Source organism: Clarias gariepinus, chromosome 28, assembly GCF_024256425.1.
Source record: "Clarias gariepinus isolate MV-2021 ecotype Netherlands chromosome 28, CGAR_prim_01v2, whole genome shotgun sequence".
NCBI classification, from domain to species: domain Eukaryota; kingdom Metazoa; phylum Chordata; class Actinopteri; order Siluriformes; family Clariidae; genus Clarias; species Clarias gariepinus.
In genome coordinates, this window is record NC_071127.1 from 20,267,388 (window position 1) to 20,288,921 (window position 21,534).

At 39.9% G+C, this 21,534-nt stretch overlaps 2 protein-coding genes across 2 annotated transcripts in view; both read right to left on the bottom strand.

The window, feature by feature from the left end:
* Positions 1 to 21,534, bottom strand: part of LOC128516134 (histone H3-like) — a 575,451-nt gene that overhangs the window by 403,373 nt on the left and 150,544 nt on the right. The window lies entirely within an intron of this gene.
* On the bottom strand, positions 10,087 to 19,330 carry tcf19l (transcription factor 19 (SC1), like). Its single transcript, XM_053490425.1, has 4 exons — positions 19,073 to 19,330; positions 16,942 to 17,500; positions 15,889 to 16,864; positions 10,087 to 10,502 (listed from the first exon to the last, which is right to left on the bottom strand). Exons 2-4 carry the CDS (start codon positions 17,228 to 17,230, stop codon positions 10,163 to 10,165), a joined length of 1,605 nt encoding a protein of 534 aa, XP_053346400.1. The 5' UTR covers positions 17,231 to 17,500; positions 19,073 to 19,330; the 3' UTR covers positions 10,087 to 10,162.

Sequence of the window (21,534 nt, forward strand, 5' to 3'; positions counted from 1 at the left end):
TCTGCACTGGTGACACTCCGATCCTGCAGCTGAATCCTCTTTAGGAGACGATCCTGGCACTTGCTGGACTTTCTTGGACGGTTAAAGCCTTCTTAACAAGAATTGAACCTCGTTGGAGTTCTTGATGATCCTATAAATTGTTGATTTAGGTGCAATCTTAGTAGCCACAATATCCTTGCCTGTAAAGCCATTTTTATGCAACGCAATGATGGCTGCACGCATTTCTTTGCAGGTCACCATGGTTAACAATAGAAAAACAATTATTTCAAGCATCACCCTCCTTGTAACATTGAAGTCTGCCATTCTAACCCAATCAGCCTGACATAATGATCTCCAGCCTTATGCTCGTCAACATTCTCACCTGAGTTAACAAGACGATTACTGAAATGATCTCAGCAGGTCCTTTAATGACAGCAATTAAGTTAATTTTCATGGCAAAGAAGGACTATGCGATTCATCTGATTACTCTTCATAACATTCTGGAGTATATGCAAATTGCTATTATAAAAACTTAACCAGCAACTTTTCCAATTTCCAATATTTATATAATTCTCAAAACTTTTGGCCACGACTGTAGATAGAAGAATCTTACAGAATCCCCACCACTTTAAACAAATCCCAGTCCGTCTGTGAGAAACAGGCCTGCATGATGCTCTGAGTTTTGCTTAGAGTTTAATTCATTTGATCACTGGGTTAGTTTGCTTAAGTCTTTGCCTAGAGGGTGGATAAAGAAACAGGAAGTTATCAGAGAGTCCATAGGATGAATATTGCTATAAACACAGTCTAACGTTTTCTGCACTTGTGTGGTTGTATGTTTACATGTTGGAAGTACTCTGGAAGCACACTGCATGGGTTAACTAATGGTGTACCCTGCCTTGTGCCCTAAGCCTCCTGAGATAGGCTCCAGGTCCCCGCGACCCTGAATACAGGATAAAAAAGTCATGAAAGCGCCAAGCAGCTACCGCTGCCAGTCACAACAAAAACAAAGAAATAAAAGTGATTATGGAAGACGGGGTGCGGGTGAAATTGAGGTCGGGAATTTACACCATTAAAAGAAAAAAAGGTCAGGCTGCTAAATCTAATGTTTGGGACCGGTTCTCAGAAATAGCGTAAAAACGTTAGATCAACATTTCCGTGTGATAAATGAAAAAAAATGTCAGTGGTTAATTAGCGTAGGCTGTAAACTGTAGGCCTGCCCTATACATATCTAAAATAAAAAATAGTTTAGCCCAAATTACAAACACTGCTTTGTAAATGTTTAAAATGTGTATTATTATCTTGTTATTAATATGACCTGATTTATCGTTCATATTCATAATCATATGTTGTTGCCAGTTTCAAGCACTTTTAGACTGAAATAAAGGCTGTTTTCATTTGAATTACAATGCCTAGTATGTCTATTTAATGGTCGCAGGGGCGGGTTGTAAAAATAGATACAGTGGTGCGGGGCCGGCTGGGGTGGGCCAAATAATTTCATAAAAGCTGGACCACATCACTAGTCTGTACATCACAACACCATGAGCTGTTAACAAACATACACACCTCCGAATTTAGTCTTACTGGGGGCAGCAGTATATTCTCTTCAAGTGTGTTCTTAAGTGACCACCAGCTAGCTGGCAGGAGGCTGGATAAAGGTGGTTGTCCATTATGGAGTATCCCTCCTTACCTTGTTTGTGTCTCTGTCCCCATAAGGGTCTCCCCTGTGCTCCCTGTTCACCTGAGCATGGTGCTGGAGGACCTAATCAGGAGTGGTAAAGGTCTCATTCGAAGCAAACAATGTAGTTTAAGTCCAGAGGAATAAAACTGATAAAGAATTGTGACCTACCAATCCTCGCTTGTCATAAGTTAACAGTGCTTTGCATTTATTTGTTAAAAAATCTGATAAAGAACATAAATATAATTACAAAAGGTAGGGTGGAGGATTATCTAGAAATACCAAAACAACACCACAAGACATTAGGCCAAACATTAAAACTCAGTTGCAACCGGTTCTTCCAGCAGCGTAGTGATCCTGAGATTAACTTAACAGTGCAACGAAACGGCTCAGAGGGATCATCCTAAAGCCCTGAATTAGACGGAACTGACAAAGCGTGTTCAAGCAAAGAAACATACAAACCAGTTCTGTCAAAAGAAACAGGAAAGAATTCAGTCAAGTCTTTTGATATACCTCGTGGGATATCAGAAAAGGTTTAAGTCAAGTTTAAATAATTAAACAACAATGCTACCAAGTACCAAGCACTAAAACACTTTTGATTTACTTAAATGCTGTTTTAACCTCTGTTTCTCGGCTGAAATGACCTCTCATACACCAATAAGTTAAAAAACATTAACATTAAAGCCACATAGGTTTTGGATTCGGCAGCACAACACCACCGTGCCCAGGTGTCACGGTGGTGTAGTGGTTAGCCTTGCACCTCCAGGGTCCGGGTTCGATTCCCGGCCAGGTTTGATTCCCATCTCTGTGTGCATGGAGTTTGCATGTTCTCCCCGTGCTTGGTTGGTTTCCTCCGGGTACTCCGGTTTCCTCCCACAGTCCAAAGATATGCAGGTTAGGTTAATAACGTTCCCAAAGTGTGTAAGTGTATGTGTGTGTGCCCTGCAATGGATTGGCACCCTTACCAGGGTGTACCCTGCCTTGTGCCCTAAGCCTCCTGAGATAGGCTCCAGGTCCCCGCGACCCTGAATGGGGAATAAAGCTGTATAGAAGAATTTTAGCGGCTCAATCTGCAAAATGTAGCCATTATACACAGAACCTGGAAGCCTTGCTCTAGGAAAAGTAACAGGACATGCACTATTTTTTTATACTGTTTTACTGCAGTAGCCCAAGATCCAAAATAAAACCATATATTTTAAAAAACATGCTTTTATAAATTAAGATGTTACTTAGCTCCATCTTATTCAGTTATTGAGCTTTTTATTGACTAAAATTGTTTTTAAGCAATACACATCTGCAGTTGCATTATGTTACACCTACAGTGGTGTTGTGTGTACGGAGGAAACAGAGATTTTGGCTTCTTGTAACGTCCCCTTGTGCTGATGATGTAATTGTCTGTGTGCCAGTCTCCTTAATTTGACGTCAGCTTTGTTTATGAGGATATTTTGTGCAGTGGTGGAAGCACGTACAGTAAACTAGTGACTGTGTTAACGTTGCGTAATGGACTTTTTGCATGCATGCACATACACAGGCGGTAACTTACATTATGTTAATAAACAGAGGTGTCTGAATGTACTACTAACCTCACTGCAGCTAAATACTGTACAAAACTCTGATGACAGAGACCCCGCAGACTGCGACGGCGGTTTTGGACAAGACCCGTCGGACTTCTACAAAGCCCAACAGGTATTGACATTTTATCTAGTCTTCTGATTGGCCACCTGGTGATTAGGGAGGCTCCTAACAGCGCTTAACAGGACGCTTTGCGTTTTAATGTGATATTTTTATAACGTAGACAGAATTATTTTTAAAAACAAAGTAGAAATATCTCAGTTTTTAAAAATCCCAGACTACATGTGGACTAAATTGGCAAGTGTTTCAGTTTCATTGTCCAACCTCTGTACATGCCTAACAAAGTTTGGTAATTGTGCTAGGAGTCTGGCTTTTGTCTTGTTGCTTAGCAACATTTTACTAGGAAATTATTGCTGTAAATGATTTCGCTTGGGTTCGCCAGGTTCCACGTTGATCAGTGTTCCTGATTCTTAATATGAACAAGATAAATGTCAAGCCTCTGCCAAGAATGAAAGCATTTGTCAATGTTTTTTGTTTCTTTGTTAAAATCGTTGAACAAACATCTGATTAGCGATTTGTCCCCATTTGAACACATTAACGGTTAGTAGAGCTTACACTTGTAGTTTACGTTAATATTAAAAAGAAATTTGAGACTGTTAAATGTTTCTTTGACTTAAGATCAAGTGTGAGGAGCAGTTAAGTCAATGTTGTTGCGTTCACAGTCAAGCACCTACAGTGGTGTGAAAAACTATTTGCCCCCTTCCTGATTTCATATTCTTTTGCATGTTTGTCACACTGCTCATAAAAGACCGTTAAAACTATTAGTCAAAAATAACATAATTGAACACAAAATGCAGTTTTTAAATGAAGGTTTACGTTATTAAGGGAGAAAAAAAAACTCCAAATCTACATGGCCCTGTGTAAAAAAGTGATTGCCCCCCTCAATTTCTGTAGTCACCCCCAGGCCTGATTACTGCCACACCTGTTTCAATCAAGAAAAGAAGTAGACCAAAAGCACCTCAAAAGCTAGACATCATGCCAAGATCCAAAGAAATTCAGGAACAAATATGAACAAAAGTAATTGAGCTCTATCAGTCTGGTAAAGGTTATAAAGCCATTTCTAAAGCTTTGGGACTCCAGCGAACCACAATGAGAGCCATTATCCACAAATGGCAAAAACATGGAACAGTGGTGAACCTTCCCAGGAGTGGCCCAAGAGCGCAGAGACAACTCATCCGAGAGGCCACAAAAGACCCCAGGACAACATCTAAAGAACTGCAGGCCTCACTTGCCTCAATTAAGGTCAGTGTTCACGACTCCACCATAAGAAAGAGACTGGGCAAAAACGGCCTGCATGGCAGATTTCCAAGGCGCAAACCACTTTTAAGCAAAAAGAGCTCGTCTCAATTTTGCTAAAAAACATCTCAATGATTGCCAAGACTTTTGGGAAAATACCTTGTGGACCAACGAGACAAAAGTTTAACTTTTTGGATGGTGCGTGTCCCGTTACATTTGGTGTAAATGTAATTGTGTAAAAATGTAAAAATGTTCTGCATTTCAGAAAAAGAACATCATACCAACAGTAAAATATGGTGGTGGTAGTGTGATGGTCTGGGGTTGTTTTGCTGCTTCAGGACCTGGAAGGCTTGCTGTGATAGATGGAACCATGAATTCTACGGTCTACCAAACAATCCTGAAGGAGAATGTCCGACCATCTGTTCGTCAACTCAAGCTGAAGCGATCTTGGGTGCTACAGCAGGACAATGACCCAAAACTATGAGGCGCCGTATAGGGCTTAAATCAAACTTTACTCACGCACACACATATGAAACACTTGCATACACATATATGAAACACTCACACATACATATATACTACTAACTGCTCAAACAACTACATATGAAACACTTGCATACACATATATGAAACACTCACACATACATATATACTACTAACTGCTCAAACAACTACATATGAAATGCGCGCGCACATACATACATACTTTCCGCGCACATACATACATACTTTCCGCGCATATACATACATACTTTTCACGCACATACATACATACTTTCCGCGCACATACATACATACTTTCCGCGCACATACATACACACTTTCCGCGCACACGCACGCACACACACACATACATACTTTCTGTGCACGCGCACAAAGCCAACTGTAGCGGTGTAGGGAACGAGTGAACAACGGATCTTTAGTTTAGCGAAAAATGGAATGGATAATTTCCTATAAGTCATTACATATCGCTGGAGTGTGAAAAAATTTTACTCGAAAAAGAATTTATATTTTTATTATAATTATTATCGAGGCGAGGACATCATATAAATAGGACACAATAATTTACATTTTGATTTAATAAAGAAACGATTCGTATTATATAGGCTAGTAATCTGTAAAAATAAATAAATAAATAATACGTTTTATATTTTTTTATGGTATCAGTTTTTGTTTCAATAAATAATCTATATTTAATGTCCGTAGCGTGAAATTTCCACAGCAGCAGGTATCCGAGGTGCTTGTGTTACCATGGTAACGCAAGGAGGAAGTGACGTTGCATGGTGTTCTGAATGGTGGAATTTTGTAGAGTGAAGTTCCCTTTTCAGACATTTCCTGCGCAGGGAGTAGGGTGTAGGGTGTAGGGAGTAGTCATTTCAATGTATATGAACTTCATTCTCCCTGATTAGTAGTAGCGTTTCTTAAATAGACCGTTAATGGACAGTTTAGAAGACAACGAGTGATTTATTTATCACCACAAAAGTGGGTGATATGGGGGGTCGGAACAATGTTTGTCCCGTGAGATTCCGATGAGTTGTTTATTCATATAAGCGAAGGCGAGGAAACACATTTCACAAAACAGTATTTCTTTCTGTTGTAGGATCCGACATATTAGCCACAGATTCCGTGCTTTAATTTTCTTTTTGCAAATCATCACCTGCGTTTTCTGCCGCTGAAATATTCAGACATTATGTGGATAGTTCTGAATGTGCCATGTGATTGAGCAGTGATGATACAAACCAGTACTACCATTCAGGGAGAATGAAGCGACAAGTCCGTCTCTGAAATGCCTTCCGGTTACACTGAAATGCCTTCCGGTTACACTGAGAATCTCATAGGTGAATGTGCGAGAAGAGTTTGTATGTGTGTGCGCGGAAAGTATGTATGTGTGTGCGCGGAAAGTATGTATGTATGTGCGTGAAAAGTATGTATGTATGTGCGCGGAAAGTATGTATGTGTGTGCGCGGAAAGTATGTATGTATGTGCGCGGAAAGTATGTATGTGTGTGCGCACGCATTTCATATGTAGTTGTTTGAGCAGTTAGTAGTATATATGTATGTGTGAGTGTTTCATATATGTGTATGCAAGTGTTTCATATGTGTGTGCATGAGTAAAGTTTGATTTAAGCCCTATACGGCGCCTCATACAAAACACACCAGCAAATCCACCTCTGAATGGCTGAAGAAAAACAAAATGAAGACTTTGGAGAGGCCTAATCAAAATCCTGGCCTGAATCCTATTGAGATGTTGTGGCATGACCTTAAAAAGGCGGTTCATGCTAGAAAACCCTCAAATAAAGCTGAATTACAACAATTCTTCAAAGATGAGCGGGCCAAAATTCCTCCAGAGTGCTGTAAAAAACTCGTTGCAAGTTATTGCAAACGCTTGATTGCAGTTATTGCTGCTAAGGGTGGCCCAACCAGTTATTAGGTTCAGGGGGCAATTACTTTTTCACACAAGGCCATGTAGGTTTGGATTTTTTTTTCTCCCTAAATAATAAAAACCCTCATTTAAAAACTGCATTTTGTGTTTACGTGTGTTATCTTTGACTAATAGTTAAATGTGTTTGATTATCAGAAACATTTTGTGTGACAAACATGCAAAAGAATAAGAAATCAGGAAAGGGGCAAATAGTTTTTCACACCACTGTATTACATTCTCCACTGCACCTACGACCCAGAAAGAATCATCAGGGTGTTCTCAGACAGAAAAATAACAGAAAAAGTCCATGGCAACACCAACACAAATTTGTGCTAGCCATCTTTACAACAGAGTAGTCTCACAAATCCAAGAGAACTGCTTGCAAAGCCATGGTAAAGTTCACCACTGTTGTTGTGCTTGTCCGTTAGCATTGCTGGGAAAGTTGAGACGTACACGGATGTACACGGTGACATAATCACGTAAATCACTTTTCCACCAGACACTTTTGACGAATAGGGATGAGTGTGTCGGTCACTCAGCTCATGTGATTACAAAAATACAGCTTTTGAGAAAATAATTGTTTATTTATGAAAAAGATGGGATATTATTCCCTGCATCAGCGTACAACATAACATAGAGATAGTGGCATATTCTCTATATTCCTAAACAATTAATTAACTTTCAGTGAAAATAACCGCATGCGTTGTTCTGATTAATAGATACAAGACTGATTCCGTGTGCTCCAAATCCACTAGTGTGTGATTGCATTGCAACAAGGATGCCTCACTCACTGCCACAGGAATTGATTCTGTGTCGTGTCCGTAAGACAAGAGCACAAGGAACAACACTGGAGCTGACTGATGTTTTGTGGTTGAAAATCTGAACGAAAAAAAAAGTTTAAATAAAGTTTATTCCTTTGGAACGCTGTTCCTGTGGCTAATAAACATATGCAAATTTCTTCAATATGTGCTCAAACTATGAGACTAAAAGAAATAAAAAAATCTACACTATTTTTTTTATAATTAAGATTGAGTACTCTGCTTAAATTTTCTTTTAATGAAAAAGTAGCATTTAAGCCCTAAAACCTGGGTGCAAAAGTGAGTACATGTTGTGAAACACAATTTATTTACCCTATTTACCCCTTCTTCTGCTTGGTGGTGGTGAACACCTAGATTAGGTCCTGTCTTTATCAAAGTCATGAAATGATACTGATATAGTTATTTTTTTCCCTTTAAATATGAGCCTTTTAAGTGCTGCAAGGAACGCAAAGTGAGCGTGCAGGGCGAGACTTCCCCTGAAACTTGATAAGAATTTAATTTTATTTAAAGAGCGCCTATTATGCAAAATTTACCTTAGGACATTCAAATGAGTCTTCGGTCCGTTTGTAGAAACAAAAATGTGAGGAAAATAATATTCCCACATTCTTTTTGGTCTGTGCCACTAACGTGACCTCATTATACGAAGAGCGTGTTACGGACACAGGCTCTCCAAGCTCGTGTTGACGACCCTCAAGTTCGCACAAAGCCATCCTGGTGGGCATCAGCCCTATCCCAACCCACCCCACCCAGGTGAGGTAAAATAAAATAGGAGTTGTTAATGTAACTGTTGCTCCATGAAGACCGGATAACTCCAGCTAACCTGGTAAGTGCCCTCAGGGTTAGGGTTAGATATTAGGTGAATATGGAAAAGGCAAAGACTACATCAGTGTCATTTCAGAACCTTGGCACAGGGTGCATGTCTGCATACACACACATACACAACACTATATCAGGTGTTCAAGGAACACTGTGTTGAGCAGGATGTCTTGCCTTTTGTGTAAGAAGCACAGCGAGACTTTTTGATCTACATATGAACAGTTTGACTGCAAAATGAGATAAAAGCCAGTTTCAGACTAATTATTCTCCACAGGCACACGAGTGACTTTTTAAAAATTATGTATTCTCCTTTTAAGCGATCTGATCCATCGACTTACTCTAGGAATCATGATGCACTATAATTTTTAATCACTAAAACACTCTAGAACTGTGTGAATACTTTTTGTACAAGAACAATGAGATAGCGATGATGTGCAGGAAGCTGTTGCATTAGCTACAGCCAGTAACGCAAGTAATTCCTCACTTTCAAATGGAGGCTTATCGGAGTATACAGAATTGTGCAAAAGCCTTGAACAAATGTTTTACTGTGACAGGCTAAACATACAATTTAAAAACAGATGTTTGTGTAACAACCTCCACAGCACCCTCATTTCCCTTTTCGCCCGTTTTTTTATGTTTTATGAATAATTCACGGTCTTGCTTAACACAAACATTCCACTGAAATTGGTCAGGTATAGGAACTGGACTGAAAATGGAGGCCTAAATTACACTACACAAAAAATGTATAAAAAGTCTGGAGCTTTAGAAACACTTTTTTTTTTTCTTTTTCTTTTTGGTGCAGGGAGGTGTCAAAACTTCTGCACAGTAACGTCTGTGGTTGGACAATGCACAAACAAACGTTTTGCAGCTCAAATCTGCATTGTGATAAGGTGACAATCAGCTACCTGAAATGAAACAGGTTAAGGACGAGACTGATGGGGCATTTTAAGCTGAATTGGAGTTTCAGCGTTTTGCTATAAGTCAAACACTCATACTGATAAAACAGAACCAAGTTATTATGTGTGATCGTATTTCTTCTTTAGAGATATTCCCTATGACTTTGCAATAATTATCATTTTAAAGTCAAACTGTTGCACATAAAATAAATAACATTCAGTAAGAGTGAAAGGTTGCAAGAAAGAACCAAATCTGCTCTTGCTCATCGAGGATTATTTCTTATTTTGAAAAAATAAGGTGCAAATACAAGCCAAGCCCTTACACCGTAACATCCTGCTTATGCTGCAATGTTCTACTGCTATCATCATCATCGCCGTCGTCGTCATCATCATCCTCATCATGATGTATTATGAACAATATATTACTAGTGATTTCTGTACGGTTCCCAGATACCTCATTCTCCACAAGCTGCTGTGGTCCAGATCCAGTAGACTTGATCCGTGTTGTGCCCTGTAGCCCCCCTCTGACTCTGATCATAATGCTACAAAGCTTAGTGTATTACCTGACATTGGAGTCTAAGGTTTAAAAAGTTTAAAGAGAGTAGCTGAGGCAGTCAGACAACAGAGACTTTATTGCGTAAACATGGATCCTGGAGGAGCGCTGGTTTAAATACCATTAGCGGAGCTGATCAGCAGCATCCACAGTGGAACTCAGCGCTAGGATCGTGCAGAAACACGGCTCGGTTGCGCTCACATGGAAGGCAGTCCAAGTGATACCAGGCGTCGCAGTCGTCACACTGTACCCACTGCACCGTGTCCTGCTGAGGCAGACGGCATCGCGCCGCTGCGCACGGCTCTACGCTCTGCGCCACCCTCCTTTCCTCTTCGATATCCTCGTCATCTTCATCTTCTGAGGAAGACGATGATGATGATGACGAGGAAGAAGAGCTGGATGACGAGGAGGACGAAGCAGGAGACGGGTGGGAGGGCTGGGGCGGGGGATGCTTCCTGGGTCTGCCCCGTCGTCGACTGCAAAGACAACATTACAGATCATAAACTGTTTTACATTTAGATAGACCTGAACTACTACTCAAAACCAACAAATGGAGCTGTAAATTAGAACATCTCGGCGGAGAAGAACTCTGAGAGCAGTGTGTAGTGGAGACACAAGAAACAAGTCTACTCCTCGACCAGTGAGAAGTACAGTGGAACCTCGGATTACGAGTAACGCGGTTTACGAGTGTTCCGCAAGATGAGCAAAGATTTTTAATTAATTTTTAAATATAAACACACACGTACAGAAATGAAGGCGAGAGACACACTCTGCTCTCCGAAGAAACTCTGTCGCAAATCTTTTAGAGGTAAGGTGCTGGGTCATTTGTTTGTTTGTTTTACAACAGTGATTCTGTCTGCGCTCACACGAGTGTCTTTAGCAATGTTTATTGCTAATATTAGATAAAACAGTGTAGCGGGAGAGAGACGGTGATTTATGACCTCTGTTTACGGAAGTGTAGTCCAGTGTGGGAAATGCATTTTGGGTAATGCAGTCCTGTGTGTGTGAACGCGAATGCGAGATGTAAGCTAGGATATAGAGCCTGAGTTTTGTTTTTTAGTAGTTTTTTTTTTTTGTTGGATTTAAGTGCAGTATCCACCCGAAAGTTTGTGCTATAACCTGAAAATGCAGAAAATAAAAGAACGGACATCGACCAGTTTGTCCATTTCATCATTACACGAGCATGGATTAACGGGCTGTTACGCTGTCGCGAGCAACATCAAAAAGGCGGAGAAGCTTTAATAATTTAGTGGAGAACAATAGTCTTTCTGTTAATGTGTGTGTAAGTGTGTTTAAACAAGAGGAGAAAGTTTTAATGTGTAAGATGAGGAGGGGGAGACAGGAGGGGCTAAAAGCAAGAGTCTCCACTTACTCTAGCCTCACATACGCACACACACATACGCACACATACACAGCGCCTGCATGCACAAAAGGAAAACACCTATATGTCGGAATTTTTTTTACTTTTTGAAAGGTAAATTTGGTTAATTTGTTTTATTTTTACTCAATATTTTGAAATAATTATTTTTATGTTTTTTCTTGGGCTGTAGAACGAATCATTTAAGTTTCCATTATTTCTTATGGGAAAATTAAATCTGGTTTACGAGTGTTTTGGAATACGAGCCCACTTCCGGAACAAATTATGCTCGTAATCCGAGGTTCCACTGTACTGGACTTAATCAAGGGCCCAACAGCTATTCGGTTGTGAGGCTTGACCTCTGAGCCTTTTTGAGCAACAAGCCAGAACTTAAACCACTGAAACACCATTGGCTCCGCCCACCACCTGAGCCAACACCGGTCGTGCCAGAGCTTTAATCTCTAAACCACGGCTGAACCAGCAGGTCATTTAAATAATTCAGGGATGATTAGCATCAAAATTCAACTCAATCTCAAGTTCTGAGAAGCAGTTTGCAGGACTTAACGCCACTCCTATGACCAGAGGTTCTCAGAACCTTCGACCGGACAGGTCCTGTTCCCTGTTCAGTTTCACACTAAACCATTACCACCAGTCACAGATAACAGCTTTTTAATGAAACCAGTTCCACCTGGTTATAAATGATATTGCAGTAATACAGTTTATCTCGACACGTTTCTGATGATTATTAAATCTGATTTTGCAGACATCTCAGAACTAGTTAGTCAAAGTAGGATTTGTTATGCAAATTATTACAAACGTGACTGGGTGGAGTCTACAAAGTTAAAAATTCTAACGATGCTCATACTTAAGTTCCTTATAGCTTGCTTAGCTGCTTCAGGGTTCTATAAGAGAAACTATTTACAATCTGGTGGATCAAATATTATACTTTTATTCTCGAGAAAAGCGTAACGGTGTGTGATCAGTAGAGCCGCAACAAGTCCAATTGTGTGTTTGAACTCAGCAGCTATAAAATGTAGGCCTGCAACTAACGATTATTTTGATAATCGATTAGTTGGACGATTATGTTTTCGATTAATCGATTAATCGGATAAAACCTAACCGCTTCTTAAATTTGATATTTTGCTTATAACTATTTAAAAAAACAAATCAGGGTATTATTTATGTATAAAAATAAACTTTTAAAAATGCAAAAGCCACATATAAAGTTTAATAATCTTTAATTTTGACATTTTAAACCTTAAATGAAATGTAGTATATAATATATACAGTATATATATATAGTTAAAAAAATACACTGATATATTCAGTTGATAAGATATAAACAGCTAAAATAATGTAATTTTGTATAATAAAACTATGTATGTATAAGTAAAACCACAGTAAATTACAAGTTAACTTTGTAGTGGACTATAAAAAACTGTAGAAATGCAAAAAGCTAATAGTCACAAATGTACTGTTATTTGCATTCACTGAAAACCACAACAATCACTAAATGTAATATTCTCCTGTTATTCGCACCGTGTAATTTAAGATAATCTAAATTAGCGCCATTTAACTAATCACTATTGCTCATGAGGTGATTGCGCAATGTGATGCTAGTGAGTAGCACGTGAACAGATCTAGCGCGCGACTGTCCCGAAGTTAGCAAACAGTTAAAAAAAAAAAACACTTAATACTATACAACTTTTACACGATGAAGAGATACAGTTTTTACCGACCCTGCTGACGTTTCGCCATCCGTAACACCAACATGTTTTCTTTTTAAGTGTTCGTGCATGACATGCCGTAAAGGCTCGGCCTTGCATAGCGTGCAGGTTACCGTCTTCTTAGAGGCGTTTAATGTGAATTGCTATCAAACCTTTGGGGACGCGTGGCGCGCGCTTTTTCCTGCAGAGGCTCCTGTAACCTCCATTGCGCGAGCAGTGGTGTATCTGTGTGTATTTGTGCATCTTGTGGTCGCGCGCCTCAGTGACGTGAGCAGCCCAACTAATCGATAACGGCATTCGTTGACAACGAATTCCATTATCGATAATTATCGATTTTATCGATTAGTTGTTGCAGCCCTAATAAAATGGCAGATAAAATAATTACTGTACTGATTATTCAGACAGTTTAATGTAGTGAGTTAAAAGTGGCTGATCATGGCCCGATATCAAAACTCCCCAAAAAAAACGTACTCTACATACTATGAATGACAAACTTTTAAGTTTCTTTTAGTTTACTTTTGTACATTTTAACCACTATGCAATATAATGTGCTGCACCTCTGGTGCACGTTTGGTTGATTTAGTTATGAATGCCGAATCTGGTGTGTGGTGATTCACGTATCGCCACCCTGACTCCAGAAATGATTTTTAGAAACTATATTAACATTTATAATAAAGATGAACCAGTCAATCGGCCAGTGATCAGAACTGTCTGGTTTTCAGTTTAATTGGCCATGACCGGAGATCAGCCTCAGATATAAACCATTCTATACCGAGCACAGAAGCTTCTGAGTGGCGCAAAAGAAACACATTAAACCATCATAAAAAACTGTTCGCGTTCAAAGCCTACGATCTGTCTTTTTTCTCCAAACTCTGAGCGAATTAATCTTAAACCCGCTTATTACACACACGCCTGCGTCCTCGCAGACACTCAACCCATGCACTCGCTGTTGAGTTGAGTTTTAACACTTTCTGATGCGTTTGATGCAACAAAATGTCGGCATTTTAAATCTCTTTATAATCCTACAGATGGCTGTTATAATGAATGAGCTACCTGGAATTACTCGTTAAACTTTTTTCCGTATCAGGAGTTGACTGGTTGGCTGCATTTCAACATAAACCAAATAAATTATGGAGTTCGGTGCTTGCTTCTCTACAACTAGTATGGCCATCTCTAACATTCTAATTTAAGTGTAGATATTTTTAGACGCAGTAGTGGGCTCGACTTGCACTGTTCAAGAAACAAAGGTCAATTAATCGGCTTAAATGTGAATTATAAATAAGGAAAGCTGCAACTAATCACTTGCCATTTTTGTGTTATTGAAAATATATATATTTCATTCCTTAAAATATACTAAGGAATTTCGAAAAATCTTTGACATAAAAGTAACTCCATGAATTTGAAGCATTTTAGAAATAAACTGTTGGACCAGACACATTGATTTATAAAACTGCTTTACATACTTAACATCGAAAACTATCCATTTTTCTCCACAACCAAAAGCCCAAAATCACTCTCACAAACAAGTCTTGGTTTACGAGTACCGAGTATTGCGCATGCGCTTCTTGTTTTAACGCAGAGAGTCACGTGATCACAACTGAGCCAACGTTTTGTTTGGTTTTTTTTACCCGGAATTGTGGGTAATCGTCTCCGCTGCTGGGTCTTAGTTCTCGTCTCTTACTGGTATTATAGAGAGGTTAAAGATCCATTTTCTCTCTCTGTATCAGTCTGCTCTTTGTTTGTGTGTGCGCGCGTCATTTGACACCGTGCCACACACAAACACACACACTCTTTCTCTCTGCTCTACACAGAAACACTTTTCTGTCGCGATTCTTTTTAAAAGTGCAGATTAATTAATTTATTTTTTTACTTTACAGCAGTGATTCTGTTAGAGTGTTGCCCATGCAAGTGTCATTGACTATGCTTCTTGTTAATTTTTCCGTCTTTCCATTCATTTGTGTGTGTAAAAAACTCAAATAAGAGAGGAGGAAGTGTTACAGTGTAAGACGGGAAGAGAGAGAGGGGTCTAATTCCTCCTGTCTCTTACTTTAGCTTCAACACACACAGCACCTGCGCGCATAAACGGAAACACTTAACTGTCTGGATTTATTTTTACATTTATTATTTATTTATTTTTTACAAGGTAAATTGCAAGTTAATTTGTTTTAATTTTACTTTATATTTTGTATTCGTTATTTTTATGTATTTATTTTTTTGGGCTGTGAAATGAATAATTTGTGTTTTCATTATTTCTTTGATCAATCAACCAACTCTCAGGAAATCTACCCTTCTTTCTACAATGAAAAGAGATTCACACAGTTCACTGTAAATCCCTGGTGGTGTTCTGAACGTCAGGAGTCTGATTTTTATTCAAGTCATTACACCGCTGCAACGAACGATCATCTTTACTACTATTATATTATATATTATATGTCAAACTTTACTTTTCTGCATAAGCCCTTCAGAGTTTACCATCAGAGTAACTTTCGTTGAGTTATGACTTTTTCCTCCATGTTAAAAACAGGTGGAACGGTTTGGACAATTGAATCTAAAACACATAGGAGTTTAACTTTTTGGATAAATCTCCACATACACAGGACTGGAGGAAAGATTCAATCCCACACCCTGGGGGTCTGCGGCTGTGAACGTTTTTTTTTATTTTGTGGTGTGTACTGAGGAAACGGAATCTTTAAACCTGATAATGGACACTTGAATTTGACGATGGACGTCTCTATTACACATGATGAGTGCAGAGTTAAAGTCAGTGAGCTGACGCACCTGGTGGTGGTGGTGGTTGAGGCGGCGTGGAAACGTGCGGCGTGTCCCCTCATCACTTTGCCCACGCGTGCTGGCGGAGTGGCCAGGTGATAGCTCTCACCTCCGACGACCAGAGAGGAGCATACGGGAGTGCTGTTCGCTCTTCGCCTGCCTCGGGGAGCCGAAGAGCCACGCTTCTGCTGCCGGCACGGCAACAGACTGACGCTCTTACCGTGGGGTGTGTGATCGCTCTCACGCTTCAGGATAACGGTAAACTGAGGATGACTGAGGCTCCCGTTGCTTAGCTGATTGAATACGACCGAGCTCTGCTTGGGCACGACTGGCCTGCTGTCCGGCTGCGGCCTCGTACTCGGCTCCACGTTCGACGGCGGGGACTGAAAGAGCTCCGACTCGGATTTGTACAGGCGCCGCCTTTTGCTGGCTTTGGCTTTCCACGCTTCCTCCAGGCTGGTCCTGCAGCCGTCGTGGTCCTCGGCGCTGTCGTCCTCCAAAAGCACAGTGTGGGCCGATTTGCGTCGGCTCTTAGACGACGGTGGGATGGACTTCACAGTCTCCTGGCTATCGGAAAGAGAAGGCGGAGTCGAAGGCGGCACTAAGGTTTGAAACGAATGTGCATCGTGTGCACCGGACTTGTCTGTCTTCTTGAAGGTCCAGCAGCTGCCGTTGATCTTACTCAGGCTGCCAATGGAGTTGAGAATGACCGTGGCTTTGTTAATGGAGAGCTTAGAAATGTCAAGGCCCGGCTCTTGTTTGGAGTCCAGGCTGGTTCTGATCCGGTTGTTGATATTGGACGAAAAAGAACTCGCCTTGGGGACGGTTATGGCGGCAAAGTCCTGAGGGCTGACGCTGACCTTCTGGAAAAGGAAGTAGAACTCTGGGTTTCCTTGCACTGTTTGTCCTCCGAAGGTCAGCGTGTCACCGTCAAATATCTCCAAGAGGACGCCTGACTGGATCCGGACATCGTTTACCCACGTACCTGTCGACAGATAGGACAAGTTAATGACATCACCACCAGGACAAAATAAAACACTTAATCTGCACATTAAGACTGACCGTAGCTGCTCCGGTCCTTGACTTGGACCTTCCAGCTCTCCTCTCCTGCAGCGTCGCTCTGCTTCTCGACATGAAGCTCGGCATGGACGCGCGAAACTCCTGTCGACTGCAGGGTCACATCGCACAGCTCCGCCATCCGGCCCAGCCTAAAGACTGAGTGCGGCAGCGCCGGCCTGAAGGTGTACAGGTCGTGGGCGGAGTCCGAAGGAGCACCGCCGCCAGGGCTGTGCGTGGAGCTCGACGAGCCTATTCTCAACAGCTGAAAACAGGGCTGGATCCCGGGGAACATTTTGGCACGGTCGTGGGGGAATGGAGCCAAACCGACACCCGCCTTTTAGACTTACACAGATATGTGTACAGGGTCACGACCCAGCATCGTAGAGGTGCTGCACTCATTAAATATTAATGAGGAAATGTTTTACAGCAACACTGAACTGAATAAACGTGTGTGTGGGGGGATTTAATTATATGAAAAACAGTTCAAAAACAGTTCAAAAGAGTTTTTTTTTATTATTAATGTGAACAGCCGAATGATGGTGGTGACAGCACACTCTTCATCCTGCAAATAAATCAAACAATTTATTAGTAATATGCATTTATTAATTTGCATTAATAAATAAGATTCAATATTAATATAAAAAAGACACTGTATATTAATTAGGGCTGTGCGATGTGGACAAAAGAAATCTATCATGATTTTCTTAAACAATATTGCGATTTTGATTTTAATCACGATTTTGACACACAGACATGTTTTACAGTGTGAATATATAAAATTTTTCCAAGGGAAAAAAAATTTGATCTTTATCAAAGACCTGTAACATGTCTCTAAAACAGACATAATGCAAAATGTAAGTGTGTGTCCCTGTTTCTGCAGCCTATTTGTTGTTAAGCTCAGTCTCCTGTTCTCGCGCTCTGTTTAGGCGCGCAACGTTGTTATTGGTTCAAATAGCATACTCCGGGAGCGCGCAAAAAATAGTGCTGTAAGGCGATTTAGAAATCGGCAGATTCACATTGTGATTTAGATATGATTTCACAGCCCTAATATTAATATCTACTTGAATAAAAAGAAAGGTTTTGTCTTTACATTGGTCTTTCAATAATATATTTTATTTTATGCAATGGAGCACCTGAAACCAGTCACAGAACATTTTATCTGTAAAGACAGATTATGTCTCAGCATCACACAAAACTGTCTGTACAGACTTTACTGAATCTCCTGCAGTCCTTAGATCTCTATCTGAAGTTTAATCTGATAAAGTGAATATTTTTACTGGGATTAGTTCATATTTTCACTCTGGTTAAAATAACAGCGCTGAAGTGGTATAAGTGAATTTTAACACGCTGGAGTGGTTTTAAGACAAAACTTCATCTTTATCCTTTGATCTACTTTTTCCATTTCTCATCTGTGATTCACTCTCCGATTACCGAACAGGGAGTGTATTTGTCTGAGCACCAAAGAAGGACAACTTAGTGTAAACAAGGCGTAAGATACTCAACCTTACAGAATGGGATTTCTTTGTATTAATAAGTTAGACAGAGAGTTCTGCTGTACAGAGAGACACACAGACATGTACGTGGGCTTCAACCTCAAATAATAATCATAATAATAATAATCATATCACTGATTACATTAAAGATCAGATCAGATTATTATTAGATTTAACACTTTAAATGTTTCTAATTCTAGTTTAACTCTTTAGCTGTATTTACACTACCATGATGATCCTATAAACGTTAAGTTGTTTACCGTCTATATGATGCTCGAGCTGTGACTTAGCTTTGGCTTATTGTTTAGCATGAAGAGCTAGTTCCTTAACTCGCGCGCTAGCCGAACTGTCTAAACATCAATCTGATTGAAGTTATTGATGTCTAATTACAGCGCAAAACGGGTACAATCTACACCACGGTGTGATTTATTGATTTATTTCATCATTGTTTATAGTATAAACAGTGACATTACAGAGGGTTGTTGCTGACAGACGCAGCGCGCGTGCGGTGTTAAGGCCAGCAGGTAAACAGGAAGTGCCGCTAAACGCGATAAACTCCGAATGAATCGCGCGAACTCGGATAAACTCCCGGTCCGGCCGAGCCTCGGAGCACGAGAGCGTTTAATAAACCCGCGACATACCCTAAACACCCCGCCGCACCGGCGGAAGCGCGGACATTTCGCCTCTTATCGTCGCCTCGAGTCGAACTTCTGCAGCGAGCTCTCACAGGAAGTGCTTTGAAATTTGGCGCGCCGGTTTCTTGCGCGAGACTCGACGTCACTTCCGGTCCATCTGCCGTGCCGGTGAAGCCGCGTTTCTTTAAAGAAATGTTCTTTTATAAACTACTTTAACGGTGAATTCTGTGTGTAAATGTATTTATTCATTATTTATGAGGAAATAAAGCTTTGACGGAGGTAACTGTATCCTGTTACTGCGGGGACGGAGGGGCGGAGTCAGGTGTGGGGGCGGGGCCGAACCGTAGGATTTGCCGCGTAATTACGTCATTTTCGACCTCCGTTCATTCGCGGTACGAAGTCAGGAAGTCGTTTTTATTACGAGAAAACAAGAGAGTCGCTTCAAAAAGACAACCTTAAAGTAAAGAAGCACACTTAACTGTTTTAAACTGTTTGTGCGACTAATTTTTAAATAAACATAAATACACAAATGAATCATTGTATATTACAGTGGCGTGTGTGTGTTTTCCTTGATAATCTCCTGAAGAACTTGGCGGGAAGATTTACCACACGTCACAAGATATATCACAAGATTTGGACACCATGTCTCCCCCTTGTGGTTCAGAAATCTCTCTCCATTACCAGACTATTTTTTATTATTATATAAAAAAAATTATATTCCAGAAGTTGATTGGTTTCTGTAGTGGCGTGGTGTTCTCAAACCATGTGGAGGAAAATAACACACACTCGAGGAACACCAAGGCTCATGCGGTTTCCTCAGTTCATGATTTAAACACACACCTGAAACATGGTATGGAAACATTTCCAGACTATCTATCGATTTCTTCCAAAAGTTAATATGATCAATAGTGGCATAGTGTGCTGCTTGCTAAGAACATTAACCCAACACAGTTTTCACAGCTGGAGAACTTTAAATGATGTTTAAATCATAGTGTGTGTTTCTAGTCTACATTGACCCAAATCATTAGTTAAATAGACAAATAGTTTGATTGATTAACCAAGGATGTTTACATATGTTTTAATTAAACTCTATAAAATCATAAACCTTATCAGTTTGATGTTCAGGTGTGTCTACATCATGCTCAGGTGAGGCTATCGATCCAGCAAAGTCTATCCCCCTACACCAGAAAATCAACAAAGCACAAAAGAATGGAGGTGTTGGAAACATGGAAGAGAAGCAATGCTGTGAAGACGAAAAATTTCTCCACAGTGATGAAAGACCAGGGGTAGCTCAGTGGTTAAGGCATTGGACTGCAGCTTGGAAGATCCTTGGTTCAAACCCCACAAACACCAAGTTGCCACTGTTGGGCCCTTGAGCAAGGCCCTTAACTGCTCAGATGTATAATAAGATAAAAAAAAAAAATTTAAGTCGCTCTGGGTAAGAGCGTCTGCTAAATGTAAATGAGACCAATGAACTTCTAAACAGTATGTTTACTTTAAGGTATTGTTGCTAAACCTGTTCAACATGGAACTGATTGAGTGTACATGTTTTTTTTTTTTTATCACATGGCTTCTAAATGTTGGTTTATTATTTTTCAAATGAAAAGTACCTTCATAATGAAATCTGTTGTGTTTTGTGGCTACTTGTTGTTTGCTACTTTAGTCACTGGTAAATAAGGATGTATTGTGTGTATTTTTTTCCCATGACTTCAAGTGTGACAATTATGCAACAATATAAAAAATGGGAGGGTCAAATACCTTTTATGAAAGCCCTGTAAAGCTTTTCAGGTTTTCATGGCCTTAGTTTATAACAAACCTATAAATACTGTAAATAGCCATGTAATACACAATATAATTAAAATTAATGAAGTGGAATTGACATTTTATCACAAATAATTTATTGTTCCAAGTTTGAATAGATTTGACAAAATGACCTGTTTATTCGTGTGAAAGAAAAATATTAGCATTTCTATAACAAGCTAACTTGAATTACCATATAAGGGAGAAGATTTCCACCAGCTGATGCGTAAGGCGTCCTCGCTCTCAACATTTAATATTACACCAAAAAAATTGCATCGAACATTTTTTGAAATTGTAGCTAAAACTCGTTTAGAAGTTTTGACAAGCTGTGTAATTAAAGGGCAGAAAGAATTAGAATGCTTATGAATATTAGTTACATTACTGTTCATGCACTTACTTAGATTTACAAATCCGTACTAAATTAAAAAACACAAATCATAAGAGCAAACAGGGTTTGTTCAGATGAAATAAGTCTCTCTGGATGCCAAGGTTCTCACTATTCATGTTTAATAGCACTTCAATACAAAACAGATCAGCTTCAAGACGATTAAGATTCCCTTTAATCATGTGCAAATTCCCTGTGGCGTGTTAATATTGTTATTCCAACCGTATGTTAACTAACAGCGACGAGCGTTTATTTATTTTCACACCAAAAAAACCCTTGGTTT